Source organism: Dama dama, chromosome 1, assembly GCF_033118175.1.
Source record: "Dama dama isolate Ldn47 chromosome 1, ASM3311817v1, whole genome shotgun sequence".
Taxonomy (NCBI): domain Eukaryota; kingdom Metazoa; phylum Chordata; class Mammalia; order Artiodactyla; family Cervidae; genus Dama; species Dama dama.
The window spans coordinates 52,369,183-52,390,651 of record NC_083681.1 but is presented as its reverse complement, the minus strand read 5'-3'; the positions used below and the strand labels follow the sequence as shown (position 1 = coordinate 52,390,651).

General features: G+C 36.0%; 1 protein-coding gene across 2 annotated transcripts in view; it reads left to right on the top strand.

Moving 5' to 3' along the window:
• Positions 1-16,312, top strand: part of RAB6A (RAB6A, member RAS oncogene family) — an 87,496-nt gene extending 71,184 nt beyond the window's left edge. For both annotated transcript variants that reach the window (XM_061149907.1, XM_061149915.1), the window contains exons 7-8: positions 12,925-12,991; positions 14,023-16,312. In XM_061149907.1, the coding sequence (XP_061005890.1) occupies positions 12,925-12,991; positions 14,023-14,087 (132 nt within the window). In that variant the 3' untranslated portion in view covers positions 14,088-16,312. The remainder of the gene's footprint in view (positions 1-12,924; positions 12,992-14,022) is intronic.
• Positions 16,313-21,469: the final 5,157 nt, after the last annotated feature.

Sequence of the window (21,469 nt, the reverse complement as noted above, 5' to 3'; positions counted from 1 at the left end):
TGTTCAAATCTTATATAGCCTTAGTAATTTTGGGAGGTAGGTAGTTCAATCAGTTACTGAGAAGGAGGTATTAAATTTTTCTATAACAATATTTGCATTCATGGGAACTTAGTTCCCCAACCAAGGATTGAACCCAGGCCCTCAGCAGTGAAAGCATGGAGTCCTAACTACTGGAGCACCAGGGAATTCCTTCTGTCAGCTTTTAGTTCATGTGTTTTGAAGTTTTGATATTGGATGCATACATGTTAATGTTGTTATCCTCCTAATATGTTAATTTTTAAAATAATGAGAAATATTGCTCTTTATCTCTAATAATACTCCTTTCCATTATCTGATCTTAATATGGCCACAACAGCCCTCTACTTGTTTACTTGGTCTCTCTTTTTCTTTGTAAAGTGGGTCTCTTGTAGATGTTATACAGTTGGATCTTTTTTTTTTCCCTCTGGTTTGACAACCTCCTTTTGAGTGTGTTTATTTAGATTTAATTGTAGTTAAGTTTATTTCTACTCTTTGCTCTTTGTTTTCTACCTGTCCCTCTGTCATCTTTGTTTTAATCAAATATTTTTATGTTGTATTTTAATTCCTCTTTTGATCCTTAGGTTTTGTTCATAACCTTTTTAGTTGTTGCTCTAGGAGTTAAATTAGAGTTAGCATTATGCCATTTCGTATGAGATTTTGCACCCTGTCCTTTGTATTCTTGTTGTCACATATTTTGTATTTACATTTATTATAAACCTCCATATTAAGTGTTTTTTTTTTTAGATTTAGTTCTTTTATGTTTTGACTGGTGGATCTTTACTACTGCATGTGGGCTTTCTTTAGTTGCAGCTCATGGGGGGCTACTCTCTAGTTGTGGTGCATGGACTTCTCATTGCAGTGGCTTCTCTTGTGAAGAACTGGCTCTAGGTGCGTGGGCTTCGGTAGTTGCAGTGCATGGGGTCAGTAGTTGCGGCTTATGGGCTATAGAGCGCAGGCTCAGTAGTTGAGGTATGCAGGCTTAGTTGCTCTGCAGCTTGTCGATTTTCCAGCACAGGGATCTAACTAGTGTCCCTTGCATTGCAAGGCAGATTCTTAACTACTAGATCACCAGGGAAGCCCAATAAATATTTTAATTTTCATTTTAGACAGTAATTAAAAGAAAAAAGATAATCTTTTGTATTTACCTATATATTTACCATTTCCAGTGCTCTTCATTCCTTCTTACAGAGCTAAGTTTCACCTGATATTTTTCTTTAGCCTAAATAACTTTCTTTACTGTTTGTTTCAGGAGTCTCCTAGTGACAGATTCTCTCTGCTTTCACATATGCCAAAAGGCCATTTGAAGAATGTTTATGCAAGTTTTTAAATTTTGTTTTGAAAGGAGATTTTTCTCTTTGAGTACTTCAAAGTTGCCTTTCTGTTGTCTTCTGGCTTCCATTGTCTTTAATGAGAAGGGAACTCTAATTTATATCATTCTCTGTTTGTAATGTGTTGTTTTAAAGTATTTTTCCTGTCCCATTTTCTTATTTTCTCCAATGGCACATCTGTTAATGACTTGATATTATCCCATGCCTGCTAGTCATTAAGGCTTCTGCTCATTTTTTTTTTTTTTTTATCTTATTTTCCTCTCTTTTCAGATTATATATTATTATTGATGTGTCTTCAAGTTCACTGATCCTTTTTCTGCCTTATCTAAACTGTTATGAAGTCCATCCAGCAAATTTATTATTTCAGATATTGTAATTCAGTCCTAAATTTTTTTTATTTCTTACAATTCCCATTTCTCTGTCAGAATTCCCCATCTGTTCAATCATTATGGCCATCGTTACCTTCAAGTTCTTGAACATATTTGAGTAATTGCTTTGAAATTCTTGTCTGCTAATTCCACCATGGGAAGTATCTGATGGCTTAGCAGTAAAGCATCCACCTGCAGTGCAGGAGACGCAAGTTCAGTCCATGGGTCAGAAAGATCCCCTGGAGAAGGAAATGGCACCCCACTCCAGTATTCTTGCCTGCGAAATCCTATGGACAGAGGACCCTGGCAGACTACAGTCTATGGGGTTGCAAAAGAGTCGGACACAACTGAGTGACTAAACAACAACAAATTCCAACATCTGGGTCAGCTGAGAGCCTATTTCTGTTGGCTGTTTACTTTTTCTCTTGATTCTAGGTAGATTTTTCTTTTTTTTTTTTTTCATGTATCTAGTAATTTTTTATTGTGTGCTTGGCATAGTGTATACATAGAGATTCTGGTTTCTGTTATTTTTCTCTAAAATTTGGGATTGTATTATGGCAGGTTGTTATGTTGCTGGCTGATCATCATGAATTTGTGTAGTCTTGCTATTAACGCATTGTTTGGGTGGGCCTGTAGGAAGCCTGAGATGTTTAGCAAGCTTTTCTATCTTGGTGAGATTCAAACTCTAAACTATATCCCTGATGCAGGCAGTAGCTGAAATCTCTCCTCATTTCTTTCAGCATTCTTTCTAGCTTTTGCTTTCAAGTAGCTCCTGGAAGTCACCTACATGGTGACTCCTTAGAGCTTCTCCTACATATGTACCATTAAGGAGTTAACTGAGGGTTTGTATGAATTTTATGTGTAGATTTTAGGACCCCTCCTCTTGGCTCCCTCCTTTTTGTTATTTCCTTCATCAGTACAGCCATCCTGGTAGTCAGTTGACACCTCAAACATGTAAAACTCTAGTTTTTGCTTGAGTTCTAACCACCCTTTATTGTACAAGCTAGGATTGGCTTTTGGGAAAACCTGTTAATAAGCATGACTCTCACCCATTGAGTGTGGGTTCCATTTTTCCCAGGATTGAATTACTCCTAGTTTGTATCTCCTCTTGTTACTCTTGAAAGTCTTCAAATAGTTGTTCAGAGTTAATAATTGCTATCTGCAAGAGTAGTAGTCCTAAACAAGCTGCTGTGCTGTTTGTTACCAGAAGTGGAGTCTATCTTGAACTGGGGTAAAAATTAAAATATCTGATAAATGAAATAGCTGAGACCATTTAGCATGTACATACTTGGTCTTACTTAATATCGAAGGTTAGTTTATTCCTGGATTCTGTATGTTGTTGCTTATCTAAGATCAATATAAGGAGATCTTTGAAGTGAATTATTTGGTCAGTGAGTAACTTATCAACAGAAGTGATTTTGAAAAAATAATGTCAAATTCCTTCTGAGTTTTTGTTGTAGGTCAGTAACAATTTAGAAATGGTGCTGGTATTGAAAAATTTACCAGGTAAATTTTACAGTCCAGTCACTATCCTGGAACACATTGGGAGTCACACTCTTGTGAGCTATTCAGTAACCATTGTGTGTGTTTATTCAGCCATGTGTTTGCAAAACAGAGTTCCTTTTGATGATTGTGCATTGTACTCATTTTATTTGACAAAATTATGCCTTTTCACCAAAGGTACACAGAAGTCATTCTGTATATAAGACATGTTTATCAGTACTAAAGATACCATCTAGTTGTACTTTACGTATACAGAGATGTCTTTTTAGTTTTTTCTGCTAATTGGATTCCTCCTCCCCACTCCCCCATGTATTGGCTTATAATACATATAATGAAAGCTTCAAATGGGCTTTCTCTATTGCTTGTTTTCCTTTTTAAACAATTCTAGGAGAGATTTCACTAATGCACCATTTAATGTCTAACCATGGTTCAAGTAATTGGGTCTTAGTGCCTGAGAGCTTTGGCTTAAAATAAAATAAATTTATTCCTACTCAATATTGCTAGTTATTCTTCTTATTTAAAAATGATCTTTGCTTAAAACCTTTGCTCTTTAGTCTGGTTTCAGCACTTAACTCTAAAATCCCCATGGAAACACAGCCTAAGAAAAATTTACCCTTTATTTTTCTAAATTTGTTCTTAAAAAAAAAAAACAAAACAGTAATACTGTTTTCTTTGTGAAAGTAGTCTCATATTTAAATTGCTGAAGGAAATGGTAATGATAACGTAATATTTAAGGTTCCACCTCATTTTTCATCTGATAATTAATACATTCTTTTAGTATTCCGTGTGTGGGTGTTACCCTTCTTGCTATATTCTGTAATTTTGCATTACTGGAAAATGAAATAGAACTGAAACACTCCTTGATCTTTTTCTTCTAAAATCATCAATACTTAGCAGAAGAAAAAGATTTGTTTGAAAGAGAGAGGAGGACTTTTTGGGAAATTAATGATAACTGATGGGCATCAGCATTAACAACTCAGTGAAAACTTCTGTACTGTTCATAGTGGAGTTGCATGTGTATGTGAAAAAAATTGTTTTATATGTGCTGAGAAGACATACTTACTTTAAGCATTGGTAAGGATGGTGTCTCTTCCACACCACCATATCCCATGTCAACCATAGTTCTTGACTCATAGCAGATCTTAATCTTGTACTTTATCACATACCTTATTCCACAAGTATCAAGTGCCTACAGTAAGTATTACCACTGTAGGTTCTTTGGAGAATATAAAGTGATATAAAATATGGTTCTCGACTTCAAAAAATTTATAGCTGAGGAAAAGAATCACATTCTCATGAAGTCTTATGTAGTGAAAGGTAGGTAGTATATGATAAAAGATGCAAATGCTACATGATAGTAAGATTCACATAATTATTGAGATGTAAAATGAATAGTGACACAAGGATATATATTTGTGGCAGAAATGAATAAGATCATATTCAGATAGGATAATCAGGGAAGACTTTGTTTATAAATGCCGCAAAAGGGACTTCCTTGGTGGTCCAGTAGCTAAGACTCTGTGCTCCCAGTACAGGGACCCCAAGTTCAATCCCCGTCTGGGGACTAGATCCCGGGTGCAACAACTAAGACCTGATGCAGCCAAATAAATAAATAATTATTTGAATGCCGTGAAAAAAGTTAAATCCTTGAGAAATATATTTGAGGACTTCCCTGATGGTCCAGTGATTAAGACACCACACTTCCAATGCAGGGGACATGGGTTCAATCCCTGGTCAGGGAACTAAGATCCCGCATGCTGTATGGCTCAACTGAAAAAAAAAGGAGTATATTTGATATAGATACACAAAAGGCAGATGATACTTCAGGAAAGAAGAGCAATTAACATATAGTACAAGACTGCCTAGTACACACTGTATAAATACTTGTCATAAATCATAAATGTTGTTTATTTTTTTTTTTAATGTTAAGTTTAAAACATTTCTTTGTTGTCTTCTTACCAAGTAGTTTTATATAAATGCATAGATTTTTGTTGAATACAAGAGTGAATCCATGTAACAGTCCTTTAAGTCTGCTGCTGTTGTCCTGATTTTAGAAGATCTGAGACACAGAAATTATACAGTTTTCTCCAAATTACCCAGCTACTATGTGTTAGAACCACTTAATATACCAAGTGTTGATCTCACTTATTCTCACAGTATCCCTGTGAAGTAGATAGGTATATCCATCTCACTGAGAGGAAACCAAAGTTTTAGAGGGTAAGTGACTTGCTTAAGATTATGGCTGAAGCTAGAATTTGAACCTAGATCTATTTGATTTCAAATTCTGTGCTCTTAACCCTACACCATTCTGCTTCTTTCATATTTAACCTTACCCCTAATTTATCCTTTTGTGCTTTATATCCCTAACACAGTAGGACTTTAATATCACTGAATGGTCAGGAATCCATATACAAGTGGATATGAACTGATTAAATGAGAAATTATTATATTGACCATGTTCTTATTAATTCACTCATCAGATATTTATTGATCCCCTCCTACATACCTAGTTCTGTTGTGTTATAGGCACTGGAGATACAATAGTTGGCAAAATATCATAATTCCATACCATTATGAAGTTTGCATTCTAGTGTGAAAAGTTAGGCAATAAATGAGAATACAGTACTTCATTAGGGCTATAAGTGCTGTGGAAAAAAGTAAACGTAAGGTCAGGGAAATAAAGAGTAGTAGTGAAAGTGTTAGGATATTGATGTTTTATGAAAGATAGTCAAGAAAAGCCTTTCTGATAAGGATATTTGAACAGATATCTAAAGAAATTGAGGAAGTATGTTGTTTATGTATTTGGGGAAGAACATTCCAAGCATCAAGTGCAATGAGAAGTTCAAAGGTACTTGGCATGTTTAAGGAATAGTAAGACTGCTTCAGTTAGAGTGACGTGAAGGAGGAGGCAAGTGATAGGAAATAAGCTTAAAGACGGATAGTACTAGGGGACAGAGGTCCACGTCCATGCAGGCTGTAACAAGGATTTAGGCTTTTATTCTGAGTAATCTGGGATTCCCAGGTGGCTCAGTGGTAAAAAAAAAAAAAATCCACCTGCCAATGCAGGAGACACAGGTTCAATCCCTAGGTGTGGAAGATCCCCTGGAGGAGGAAATGGCAACCCATTTCAGTATTCTTGCCTGGTGAATCTCCATGGACGGAGGAGCCTGGCTGGCTGAATAATCTGAGTAATATAGGAAGCTGTTGGAAAGTTTTAATCAGAGATTTGACATGCTGTGGTTTAGGATTTAAAAGAAGTCACTGACTACTCTGTAAAAGTAGACTGTAGAGGCGTAAGGGTAGAAGCAAAAAGATTATTCAGAGTTATTGCAAAAAAAACACACCAAAAACCCAGGTAATAAAGTAACCTTTTGTTTAAGAAATGCTTGGCTACCAAAATTAAAATAGAAATCTAGCAAAAAAAAAAATCAAAGTTAACATACTGAGCACGCATGTGAGAATTATAGTGATGTATAATACACTCCATGCTCTTACAAAGATTATGTTCATAATGGAAAAATTTTTGTATGTTAATGGAACTGATTAGGATAGCTTGCGGAGTGGAATTTACACTTGCTTATAAAATACTAACTTACTTTTATAATAAAGGTAAGAACTGGTCGCAACAGTGATTTTACTTTGAGATCCCCAGTTTACCCCTTTAAATTAAATACCTTAAATTATAGCCCAAAGTATTCAACTTTAAAGTTTCTGTGGAGAGCCAGTATTCAGCTTGTCATCATCCCCAAAGCTAATTACTATAGCTGTCACTGCAATTTAAAATGTCTATTTCCCCCTAGAAATTACAAGTAAAATACCATACACCTGGAGGTCCGAGTGGAATTGATACCATTTTTCCAGGAAAAGAAAATGTCCTAGTAAGCATCCTGGCAAGGATGACCCAGAATGTCTGTAGAAAGTGGATTCTTGGAACTTCCCTGGTGGTGCAGTGGTTAAGACTCCATTCTTCCAATGCAGGGGGTGTGGGTTCGATCTCTGGTCAGGGAACTAAGGCCCAACATGCCACAGGGTGCAGTCAAAAAATAAAAAACTTAAAGAAAGAAAGTGGATACTGAGTAAATACAAGTGAGAGGATTTTTTAAAAATATTACCAACAGTACTGACCTCATAGTTAGTCAACTGTCATTTCTAATTTAGCAGAAGCCTCTGTTAGCATATTGTTGGCATTTAAGAAATAGATTTTCCTTTAATAATTTAAAACAGCTTAAACCGCTAGAGTTTTTTCCTTCTTGTCTTTTACATATATTTATGTAAGGGTTGAACTTGGTTTTTGTAAAGCATTTTCTTGGCCCATTTTGGGATGTCTTAAGTTAGTGTAGTTTAGTGACGTTGACCTTTTTAATTGACCCTTTTAATTGAAATATTTTGGAGGAGAACTAAATTTTTCAAATACATTGATTAAAGCTATAGGTAAAAATTTTAAGTTACAGAAAATGGATTAAATTTTTATGTCTGTAATTTGTATATAATCAGTGTTTCACAAAGCAAATTCCTATACCCAGAATCGATTGTTAGTTATTTCTTAACACAGCTTTTCCCACAGAAGAAACAACTTCTGTTTATACTAGGCAGCATAAAATAATAGGAAATATATGAACTTTAGAATCTTTGCTCTGCTATTCATTTGGTGAATGGCAAATACTCTCTTTAGCCTTAGATTTCTGTAAAATGGGGATATTAATACCTTCCTTACAAGTTACTACAAGGATAAAAATGAGAAAATATGTGAAGTTAAACACTCAGTATTAGCTTCTTTCTTGCCTTACTTGATTTGATTACTTCACACTGCTTACAGGTTATTGTTAGAGCATTGGCCTTTAACTTTCGCAGTACATTAGAATCATCTGGAGATTTTTGAAGGAAACACTAAAGATCCAGCCCCACCCCAAACTAGCTTACTCTGTCTTTGGGGGTAGAACCCAAGCATCTGGTGTTTTGTTTGTTTTTAAGTTTCCTGGGTAATTCAGATGCACTATAGGTATTGAGAACTACTGGTTTAGAGCAAAGGACTTCACACATAACCTTTCAGTAAAGCTTTCCTGAAGTATTTAGTTCTAATTACTCTCAAAGTTAAAAATAAAACAGTGGGAAGAACCTATGGGATCATGTTAACCTATTTACTCTTCTGTGGGTAATATATTTAATTTTGTAGATAATAGAGGCTTGTTGCTTTGTTTAAGTGTATATTTCTCTGCGTGTGTGTGTGCTCACTCAGTCATGTCCAACTCTTTGTGACCCTACTGACCATAACCCACCAGGTTCCTCTATCCATGGGATTTTCTAGGCAAGACTACTGGAGTGGGTTGCCATTTCCTCCTCCATGGGATCTTCCGACCTAGGGATCGAACCCATGTTGCTTCTTTACCGTTGAGCCAGTGGGGAAGCCCATATTTCTCTGATCTACCAGTTGTTGTTCTGGTTCCTCTTGTCATTTTCTCCCATTATATTTTCTTGTGTTAGTCAAATCCTAACTTTTTAAAAAAAATTGTTTTTCATATTTGATTGGAGATACTTAGAGGTGTTTGTTTTTCATCAAGTTGAAGTTTATCAGTGTTTTCCTTCACTGTCACTCTGCATATAAATTTAAATTTCCTTTTTCTACAGGAAACGGAATACATTAATTTCTTTTGTTGCCTTTTTTGGGAGTTGGGAGAATTTGATGGGCATAAGTATTGCTAATTTTTCTTTCATTTGATTAAAAAAAAAGAGGCTTTCTCAGCTCTGTGGTCATGTGCTAAATAGTATTATGGATATTATGCATAAAGAATTAGCTGAGGATTCAGATGCAAGTGAACTCAAAAAAGTCAGTGGTTAAAGGCACTAACAACCATTTGTACTGTACTCTATGTTTTCTAATGTGTTTTCACACACGTTAGCCATTCTTTCAGTTAATATTTTTTTAAAAATCTAAAAAAAAAAAAATCTATTGCATGTCATGTACTAGGATATCAAAGATGAAATATGAGCCTTGTCCTCCAGTGGTTAAAGTCTAGAGGGATAGACAGATAAATAGGCCATTGCAATCAGTGTATTAAAAGTTCTGAAAGAAGAAATACAGGGTGCTATCAGAATATATAAAGTATTTAATTGATTGTAAGATGATGGGATTGAAGAATTCTGGTAGTGGGTTAGGGACGTTTTTCTCAGGAATTATCAGGAAATGGATCCTCAAGGATCTGAACTGCACAACTGCGTTCCCCTTTTTATTAGAAGGAATCTAAGGATTAGAGGAATTCATATCTTTGAGGTCACAAAACTTGTAATAATGGGGGAGTTAATACCAGAGTTTCTTGGCTCAAATTCTGTGTCTTTCTATAAAAACATTAAATACTGTGCTATGATGTATTATGAGAATAGGTAGTTGACTGTAATTCTAACAAGATCCTCCTTGAAAGACCTCATTAGTTATCTGCTTTTCACTAATTAGAACTTATTTTAATTTTTTTTAAAGTCTCAAAACTTGTAAACTTCATTCCATTTTCATGGAAGGTAAACAGACCTCTGTGCCTCCACCATAAAAAAAAAAAAAAATTCAATTTCTAAGCTAGCATGTAATAAAATATCCTTTGGAGCCAAAAAGATTATGTACATTATAAACAGATAGGCAGTTAATTAAATAAATATTTCATGTCCAACCAAGCTATGAGATCTTGGGGGTAATTTCTAGATTTTCCTAAGTAAGGACATTTCAGTTCTGCTTAAATATTTTCAGACAGTTTCTCCCAACCCCCACACTTTTCCTGTCAGTTTTATATTGTTTCCTAAAGCAGAATTTTGTATCTGTTGGTGTTTTGCTGTAGTCCTCAAATTCTTGCAGAATTTCATAACATTTGGAAAAACATTCTGGTCCCATAATCCACAGGACCATGGATGGTTGTGAATGATATTCTATTCTAATAGAAATAGAGCTACTGTATATGAAAGACTTTCTATATAACAGATCATCTTTAAGCAGTTTACATAATGATTTCACTTAATTTTCATAGTGATCTAGTTGGTTTCGTGTACTATTATCTTAAGTCCATTTTACAGGTAAGAAAATTGAGGAACAGAAAGATGGCCTGTCAAGTAAGTGACCTACCCAGAATGTAAAAACTTCACCTTTTAGTTTTTAGCCATCCACCATAGTATCTTTTGTTTTCAATATGTGACTTATATGACTTTATAGTCATAGTAAGATGCTGAAATTATAGAAAGAAGTCTTAATGCGTACTTTTTTTTAGCACCTTCCTTTGCTGGGATGAAGTCCACATTCTTTGCAGGTCTTTCTTAGTCTGGCCTTCAATATATATAGCTTCATTCTAATTCTTTTACATATTGTGTGTTCTAGTTGGTCTGGACTACCTATCCATTCTTGAAAATCATTGCAGCCAAAACTGAGTATCATCATTATAGAATGAATTTCTGGGATACAAGATTTAGTACCACATTGTCAGCTGCTAGATTATTCCAATAATCACTATACAGTATACTGGTTTGCAGCCCTCAATAGCTGATTATTTTCAGTTGATTTTGGCAGGGGAACGCTTTTTTTTCTTCAGTTTTTCTCATTGTCTATAAAATGTTTTCCTTCATACTCTATATTCTTCACCTCTGGATGAAAAGTGATTTGTAATGGGTGTTAGACTTTTCCTGATGCTTAGCGTTCTGCTTTTAATGTATTATCTAATACTAATATATAAAAACTTCAAAAAGATTAGAATTATTGTCCGACTTTGCATGCATTAATTATAAACACTTGCTAGTCTTGAAAGGGCATAATACTTTTCCTACACTTATCTAAAGTCTATGTATTTCTCTATTCATTTTGCTTTTGTAAATTTTAAGTTATTTTTGTTCATAACATTAACAGCTTTCACAGACATTAATTGTTGCAATATTTATTCTTGTATCTAGATCTAGAGAATGCTGATCTTTATTTGAAACTGAATATTCATATATTAATCCATATGGACCTGCCTTATACAGTTAATGGTTTAATTAATTGTATAATGAATTAATAATTAATGGGCTATCCTGATAGCTCAGTTGGTAAAGAATCCACCTCAATGCAGGAGACCCCAGTTCGATTCCTGGGTCGGGAACATCCTCTGGAGAAGGGATAGGCTACCCACTCCAATATTCTTAGGCTTCCCTTGTGGCTCAGCTGGTAAAAAATCTGCCTGCAATGCAGGAGACCTGGGTTTGATCCCTGGGTTGGGAAGATCCCCTGGAGAAGAGAAAGGCTACCCACTCCAGTATTCTGGGCTAGAGAATTCCATGGACAGTCCATGGGGTTGCAAAGAGTCGGACACGAATGAGTGATTTTTCACTTGCACTTCCCTATACAATTAATGTTGTGTTGATTTGATTGATAGCATGATCTTTGGTCATGCACAATTTCTTAAGTAGCAGAAATGATGTTAAGGTAAGCATTCTGCAGTTTTAAGTCTAATAACTGATTTTGGTTGAATATTGAGGCTAATGCCTAACTTTGCACATCTTTAAAATGCTACTAAGTGTTATAGAACCAAGACAATTATACTTCTATTCATATCTTCCTTAATCCTACCCCATCCAGCTATTGCCTACAAATAAAGATTTGTTCCTTTTCTATACTTCTTTCCCTAAACAGATTATTTATAGTTCCATTCTTTCATCTCTGGCCTTCTTTCTGTTACTTCTCATTTTAATACAGCAACTTTTATGGAATGCTTAAAGTCTGAGTGCTTTCCATGGTATGGTTTTCAACTGAGTGAAATCTTTAAATCCCAACTCAGATGTCATTGCCTAAGAATTCTTCTCAACTCCTTGAACTGGGCCTTCTTACAGCTGTGTTCGCGTATCATTTTCTACTTCTTTAGTTTATAGCACTCATAACATTGTATCACAAGGAATGGTTTGAGTCTATATCCTTTGCCAAATTGTGAGCTCCTTATATCTAAAAACCACATCTTATTCATTTCTGTGTCTCTGGAGAACTTTATAGACAGTGCCTCAAGTAAGTAAGTACTTACTTATGTAGTACAAGGTAGTTACATCATATGTGCATTTTAATTTATAGGAATTTTGCACTGAATGCCTAACAGAAAAGAGAAATGATTGAAATAATGTGGCAGTTTCACCTGCCATTCTACCCAGTAAGTAGATAGCTAGGTTAGGGCACAAAGTAAAAGGTATAAGTCTTTTGTTCCTTCAGTCAGTTTCTGTTCCCACATGCCTCTCACAGTGAACATCTCACCCAACTTGAATGTGGTGTGGTGGTTTCTAAGATAGTGACTTCCAACTAGACTGACCTTCTCATACTGTACACTAACTTTAGAACCTAACTCATTATAAATAAGATAGGAATGCCACTGTACAGTTTAACTGAATTAATATTCTGTCCTTAATCTGAATTCCTACAGTAATTTGTCTGTGTGACTCAAATGATATTTTTACTGCTTAGTTCTTAGCTTTTTGTTCATGTCTAATCTCACTTGTTGGAAAGCAAGGATCATATCTTTATTCTTCTTTGTGTTTGGCATATTGGTTTTCATATAGCATTTGTTTATAGAATAAATAGACATTTTAATGTGTTTTAATTGTGCTAAGGTCTAAGGAATAACCCAGAAGCCAAGTCCTTTAACTCAGCCATCCAGTGGTCTTTACTTGATGTCATTTGCTGAATTTTCCCTCCCAATTATCATGTCTTTTTCTCCCCATAGCTCTTCCGACGTGTTGCAGCAGCTCTACCTGGAATGGAAAGCACACAGGACAGAAGCAGAGAAGACAGTATCCTTTTTGTTTCACAAGAAAATTTTGTTGTTAACATAGGCCTTTAAAGCCCAACTTGGTTGACTTAGGAATATTATGCCGTTGCCTTTTAGAACTAAGAATTGATGGTTTAGGAGTAAAAAAGCTCTGAGTTTTTCTATAGCAAATGCAATCTGGTTATCCAGGTGCACTCTTTGCAGCCTGCTGCTCACTACAGTTAATCAGTGACAGGGTTTGTGTTTGTTTGCTTGCTTGATTTGTTTGTTTTGCCTGCTTGGATTTTAATGAGCAGGAAACTCTTAGCATCCCGCCCTGCTGCTTCTTAATTTTGACTCCTCTTGACTCTGGACTTTTTCACCACAGTATATATCTTACTTTCTTCCCCTGTGTTTTCTGACATTTGAGCTTTCTAATTGGAATAGGCAGGAGATAACTCAGTCTGGAGCTTTATCACGGCCTCTGCTTTCAGAAATGGGGACAGAACAAAGCACATGTAAATTATTTATTTAAAAGAGTTTTTATATTTTCCTTATTTGTCACATATTTATCTTCTAGTGTTTTTCTATATGCAGACATTTTTATTAAAAGCCATGGAATTCATAGCACTTTATATTCAGCTCTTCCCACTTCTAAATGTTATGTGTTTTCTAAGCCTTTATTAATAGTATGATGTATTCTATCGAGTTGAAGCTCAGTTGTTTATTAAATTCTGTCCCTATTGTTGGAACTTTCTTGTAGGCTGTTTTCAGGTTTTTGTTACAGATAATTCCTTAAAGAACATCATCTTTGTATGCTTTCTTATTTCTGTAGAATAATTACCTTGATATAATCTGATGAATAGGAATTAACTTTGTTCGGAACCTTGCTGCATATAAGAGATACAAGCACATTTATTTCATATGTGTGGTGAAACCTCATGTGGTGGACTGGCTATATAGGAAATAATGGATGAGTAGGCTCTGAAGCCAAATAGGAATGGGAGAATCGTTGGTGTCCAATAGAATTGGAATTGTACTTCTCCATTTATGGTTCCTTAACTTTTGTTTCAGTGATTGACATAAAACTGGAAAAGCCTCAGGAGCAGCCAGTCAGCGAAGGAGGCTGTTCCTGCTAATCCCCCATGGCATCTTCAGCTTTCCTGCAGAAGCTCACTGCTTTGGCCCCCTTACTCTTTCATTGACTGCAGTGTGAATATTGGCTTGAACCTTTTCCCTTCAGTAATAACGTATTGCAATTCATCATTGCTGCCTGTATCGTGGAGATGATCTATTAGCTTCACAAGCACAAAAAAGTCAGTGTCTTCATTATTTATATTTTACAAAAAGCCAAATGATTCCAGCATATTCCAGTGATAACTTTAAAAATTAGATACATTTTCTTAACATTGTTTTTCATTTTTAATGTTACGAGAATGTACTTCAAAATGATGGAGCTCTCAACAGTATGTGGCTTGGTTACAGCACAGTTGTTCATAGGAGCACTTGCCTTTGCCGACTTACTTGATCTCTCCCTGCAGTACCCACTTCTCCTTTACCCCATCTCCTACTCCTGCCACCTTCCCCCAAAACTAACAAGAGGAGGCAAAGCCAGACCAAGTCAGACCAAGCCCACTGGAATTACCTTGTATTTTAGCGATACCACTTGCTCTAGGCCTTGAGCCAAGATATCCAAAACTATTCTTGAGCACTGATATAAATTACTTAGACCTTAATTGAGGTAAAAACTCAGCTATCATGGAAGGCAGTGCTGGAATAAGGAAAGGGTTTCTGATGTGTCTTCAGAATGAGTCCTAATGACCATACTAAGTACTTACAAGTAAATGAACATAAAATATATTTCTGACCAAAACAAATGATCCTTTCACATGTCAGACTCTGGGAGAGAAAAGTAAAAGTGCTTCAGAACAAGTTTTAAATATTTAATTCTTCTAAGAGCTAATTCTCCCAAGATTTTAAAATTATCAAAATAGAGTTCTGATTGAAAAAGAAGACTTTTTTAAGCAATAGATTTCTCTTGAGTTTCTTTATTTCTTCCTTTGTTTCTTTTTAAAAAAATGCTATGCAGGCAAGTCACTGGAGAAATCAAATTCCTTTAAGAAGAACCAGTGCGAGAATTTAAATTTGGCATCTTGATCAAAACTACTGTAACAAGTGGAAACAATGATATCTAACACTTAGCAACTGTAGAATCTTCAGCAGAATAGCAAATACTTTGCCCGGGACATTTGAGATCAAATTTAAGATGGAATGTTTTCTTATAAGCCCTTCAAGGCAGATCTGAACAAGCATACATAGAAGAGGGAAAAGAGAGAATGAAAATAAAACTTAACATTATGCAGATTTATGCCTTATTTTTCAGCATTTTTTTTTTTATGTTGGTTCTCTCAACTTGGTTTTGCTTTTTATTAGATCTGTATAGTTTGGTTAATTAGTGATTCAGTTTTATATTTAAGCTACAATTTTTTTTCTTTGGTGATATTTATTTCTTTGCCTTTTTAACTACTTTCAGTTTTTAGATGTTTTATTCAGTCTTTAGAGCTTCATCACAATGGCAATATGTATTTCCCTTAAAACACTGCAAACAAATATACTAGGAGTGCACCATTTTAATCTTTACTAGTTATTGTGAGATTGCTGTGTAAGTTAATAAACACATTTGTAAATACATTGTTTGCAGGAAGTAAATTTCTGAGTTACAGCTCAGGAAAAGCCTGCTGAATTTATGTTGTAAGCATTACTTAACACAGTATAAGGATGAAAAGACAGCAAAAATATCTTCATACTTCCTCATCCCCTCATTTCAACAAAGCCCTTAACTGGGAGAACCTTATTCCCCTCTCTTTCCTCTTCCTCCTCCACTTCCCACTTTCTGTATCACCTTATAATATTCAGAGAGCACTTGGATTATGGGTCTGAATAGAGAAATGCTTTCAGATAATCATTAGCCCACATACCCCAGTAACTTGTACTCAAAGATGGGATGGAGTTGTAAAGTGCTTTTATAATACAATATTATTGTTAAAGGCAAGGGTTGACTCTTTTGTTTTATTTTGACATGGCATGTCCTGAAATAAATATCAATTCAATATGGCAGATGGGTTGGTCATATTCTTTATTTGGAAGAAGTTATGATTTCTGGTATGGGATGATTGTCTTCCTACACTGTAGCATTTGATGTATCTTTAAGGCAGTAACCAGTTAATGCTGCATTTAATATTGGTCTTTTTATTTGGCTTGGGGTTCTTCAACAGAAGCAGTGAAGTGTGTTCATAGTGCAGATTTTCTGTTTAATAAAGTTTTGCTGCCAAAAAAATGTATAAATAAACACAAAAGAAAACAATTATTGACTTGGTTTCCCATTCCTGCCAAAGTAATGAATTACCATGTGTTACTTACTTCCTCCCAAGGACTATCAAGAGACAAAACTGAGAAACCTCAGGGGAGTCAGAAGACTCTTTTCAACTGTTAAGGGTGAGGGAAAGTGGCTGCAACTTGAAAGATAGGGTCATTGGTGGAGGCAATAATAAGATGTCTTAAGGAAAGTTCTGCTTATGCCACTTCACTCTTGACTCCACCTTTGCCTTGAGACAGGAGTGACAAGCTACCCTTCCACCAAATCCAGCCTGCAACCTGTTTTTAAATTAAATTTTGTTAGACCTCAGCCATACTCACTTACGAAGATTGGGTTGAGTAGTTGTAACCGACTTTATGGCCCCAAAAGCCAAAAATATTATCTTTTACAGAAAAAAGGGCTGATCCCTGCCTTAGGGCAAACCGCAACTAGCCCCATTACTATAGAAATGGAGACAACAACCTAGATTACAGATGCAGATATCCACAGGGGTGAAGTTAGGGCAGAATAGAATCTGAGAGGGAGTTCCTGGTGATCTAGTGGTTAAGATTCTGGGCTTTCCCTGTCATGGCCCAGGTTAGTCACTGATCAGGAAACAGCATCCCGCAAGCATTTGCGGCATGGCAAAAAAAAAAAAGTTCCTTGAGTAGTGAGAATGAAACTAGGTGGGAAATAATTTATCACCTTAGGCCTTTCACTCACTCACTATCCTTTGAAAACATCAGTTAGTGGTCTGTAATTTAGGGAGACTGCCTCCTGCAAGAGTTGCTTCTTCCTAGACTGGATTTAAAGGTTTGGTTTGGTTTGGTGGGATGAAACTGAGTGGAAACAGTTACATGTGGTCTTGTGGCTCCTAGAAAGCTTTGCCGAGGTTTGTCCCTTCCTTACCTTAATACTTACTTGACATTCTGGTCTTTGGCTCTTGGCCAGTATACTTTCCCAGAGTTACAGCCCAAACCCTAGGAGAATTTGGACTCATATAGAGTAGTTGGATATCTGAGAACTGCCTCAAAAGAAAAAGTGAATACTATTTGAAGCAGAAATACTTGAAAAGACAACCAATAATTTAAATATGGTATGATAAATATTAAAGAAATAAGATAATGGTAATATGTGGAGCAAGAGTGAAAAATAACCAAAAATACAACTATTAAATGAAAAATATAATAGCTGAAATAAACACAGGTAAGTAGTAGACTGGATTGCATTGATTGAATTAGCAAATTAAATTGAGGAACTCTTTCATTAGACAGCAAAGAAATAGAAAAGTAAAGATTAGGAATAGAATAATATACATAGCAACATTCAGAAATTCCAGGAAGATAAAAACCAAGAAGAATTATAAAGTACTGAAAACAAAGAATTTTGAAGATAATATTTGTGTAGGCATCTGTGTATCTTCTGAAAGCAGTTTCTGAAATGGTATATCTGCCTCTAGTATTCATATTCATATATTTCATTATCCTTTCCCCTAGAATATAGTCTGCACCTGGTGACTTGCATCTAAGGAATAGAATACAGCAAGGGTTGCATCATCACTTTGAAGGTTAGATTATGAAAGATTGTGGCATTTTTCTAGTCCGTACAGTCTGACTCTTCATTTGCTTCTATGCAGCAATTTGAGCTGCCTGTGGAGAGGCCCAGCAATGAGTTGAGGGCAGCCTTCAGTCAATGAGGAACTGAGGTTCTTAATTAGGCAGCCTGAAACTGAACAAAAAGTAAACTACAGATTGAGAAAATATTTGTAGATTGCATGCTTGATAGAGGACCAGTATTCAAAATACATGAAGAACTCTCATAAGTTGATAGGGGAAAAACCATGAACAATGTTTGACATCATTAGTCATTTGAGAAATGCAAATTAAAACCACAGTGAAATACATACATATCAGAAAGGCTAAAATTAAAAAGATTGGTCATACCAGGTGTAGGTGAAGATGAGCAACTGGAATTCTCATATTCAGCTATCTGAGATTTTGGAAAAAAAATTTATATAAAGTTGCTGTTCCACACCTAAGTACTTACCCACAGGAAATGAAAGCTTATTTCTATGCAAAGACTTGAACACAAATGTTCATAGCAGTTTTGCTTGTATTAGGCAAGAACTAGAAATAACCCAAATGTCCATCAAAAAGTGGCTATGTGAACAAATCATGACACATACTATGGAATCATATACAATAAAGCAGAAGGGGCTGTTGATACCCACAACAAAGATGAATCTCTGAAAATTATCCTTAGAAAAAATTATTCAAAAAGAAAAGTATGTATGTTTTCATTTATATAAAATTCTAGTAAATGCAAACTATTCTAAACAATCCATTTCTCCCTTTCCTCATTCCCTAGTAACCTCTGTTCTGCTATCTGTGTATTTGCCTATTCTGGGTACCATATATAAGTGGAATCACAGCATTTGTCCTTTTGTGTCTGGCTTCCTTCACTTAGCATGATGTTTTCAGTGTTCATGTTGTAATGTGTATCAGGTTTGCTTCCTTTTTGTGGCTGACTAATATTCCATTGTATGTACATACAATATTTTGTTTACACATTCATCCACTACTGATGGACACTTGTGTTGTTTCTATCTTTTGGCTATTTTAAATAATGCTGCTGTGAATGTTAGTGCACCAGTCTCTGAGTCTCTGTTTTTACTTTTTAGTATATAACCTAGGAATGGAATTGCTGGATCATGTGATAATTCTATATTTGACTTTTTGAAGAAATGCTAAACTACTTTTCACAACATCAACACAATTCTTTATTCTCAAGCAGTGCATGAGGGTTCCAATTTCTTCACATCCTCAACACTTTATGTTCTGATTTTTTAAATGATAGCCATCCTAATAGGCATGTATTGGTATCTGTCTCATTGTGGTTTTGATTTACCTTTCTTTAATGACTGACAGTGTTGAACATCTTGCTTACTTGCCATTTGTATACATTCTAACTTCCTTGCAGGCTGTTTTACTGAGAGATTTTGGAGGTATGTCTATTGAAGTCCTTTAACCATTTTCAAATTGGGTGGCTTATTAATATTTTTTGTTGCTATTGAGTTAGGAATTCTTCATATAGTCTAGATATTAATTTGATATATGGATTTACAAGTATTTCCTCCCATTCTATGGGTTTTCTTTTCATTCTCAAATACTGTCCTCTGATGCACAAGTTTTAAATTTTAATCAAGTCCAATTATCTTTTTCCTTTTTTGCTTATGTTTTTGGTGTCATATTGGAAAAATCCTTGCCAAATCCAATATCATGAAGATTATTTCCTATGTTTTGTTCTAACAGTTTTATAGTTTAGCTCTTAAAGCTTAGATCATTGATCAATTTGAGTTACTTTTGTAAATGGCATAACATAAGGGTCCAGCTTCATTCTTTTTTGCATGTAAATAGTTTTCATAGCAACATTTGTTGAAGACTGTCCTCTTCTCATTGAATGGTCTTCATACTCTTGTTGAAAAGTGACCATATATGTGAGGGTTTATTTCTGTATTACCTGTTACGTGTCTGTCCTTATGCATTACCACACTGTTTTCATTTCTGTAGCTTTGTGGTATACTTGGAAGTCTGGAAGTGTGAGTCTTGCTTCTTTGTTCTTATCACTTTGGGTAATTTGTCATCTTAAGTCTTCCAGGCCATGAACACAGGATGTCTTTTCTATATTAGCCTATTCAGGCTGCTATAACAAAATACCACAGACTGGGCAGTTTATAAACAACAGAAAATTTACTGCTTATGGTTCTGGAGACTGAGAAGTCCAAAATTAAAGCACCAGTGTGATCACCTGGCGAGGTGCTAGTTCATTGCCAGCACCTTTTTGCAATGAACTCACAGGATGAAAGGTGTGAGGGATCTCTCTGGAATCCCTTTTATAAGTAGTCCTGTTCCTGAAGGTTCCACCTTCATGACTTAAGCATGTACCAAAGCCCTACTTACTACTATCATCATCTTTTGGAGGACTTAATGTATAAAATTTTGGAGAGACACAAACTTTCAGACCATAGCATTCTGCCCCTGGCCACCCAAAGTTCATATCCTTCTCACATGAAAAATACATTCATTCCATCCCAGTAACCCCAAAATTTACCTGTTCAAATATTGACTCTAAAGCCTAAATCTGTGAAATTGTTAGTCACTCAGTCCTGTTCGACTCTTTGCGACCCCATGGACTGTAGCCCGCCAGGCTCCTCTGTCCATGGAATTCTCCAGGCAAGAATACTGGAGTGGGTACCCACTCCCTTCTCCAGGGGATCTTCCTGATCCAGGAATTGAACCTGGGTCTCCTGTATTACAGGCAGATTCTTTACCATCTAAGCCACCAGTCTCATCCAAATTAGAAATGGGTGTTAACCTAAAACGCAGACTGCCAGTTACTTCCCCGGGAGGTGGGGGGAAGGCTTTATTCAAAATCAGCAGAGAATTGCAGTTTGGGATCTGCAACTGTGGCAAGTCCCTGCAAGGCACAGGAAGGAGAATGCTTTTTAGTGGGGAAAAGAAGTTAGGAGGACTATGAGAAAGTTCATGGCTTTTCATTGGCCAATTCCTGGCCAGGGTAAAGACTATCATTGCAGGGTCTGAGAGCTCCCTCTTCTGGTCTCCTGACTCTGATGCTTCTGTTTATTAATTTTTTTACATGGGTGAGATTCAGTGTTGATTCAACTTATGAACCCATTAAGTCAAACAAGTTATGTGCTTCCAAAATACAGTGGTGGGACAGGCATAGGATAGACATTCCTACTTCAAAAAGGAGAAATAAAGGAATTCCCTTGCAGTCCAGTGGTTAGGACTTCACGCATTCACTGCTGAGGGCCCCAGGTCAATTCCTGGTCAGGAAACTAAGATCCCACAAGCCATGTGGCATGGCCAAACAAAAGCAGAAAGGGGTAGCAAGTCCTAAGCAAGTCCAAAACCTTCAGGTACACTGGGGCAGGGACCTGCACTTTGGACTAACTGGAATGGCCCCACCCCAGCTCTCATGGGTTGGAATCCTGTGCTTGTGGCTCTGGAAGTGGAATCTCACACTCTTAAACTGGCTCTCCAGTTTGAGGGTTTGAGGGCAGTCCCACCCTCACAACTCTGCTGGGCTTTGCTGTCATAGGAGCTCTCTGCTGTACCCTAAAGTGGTTCTCTGACGGGGTTGCAC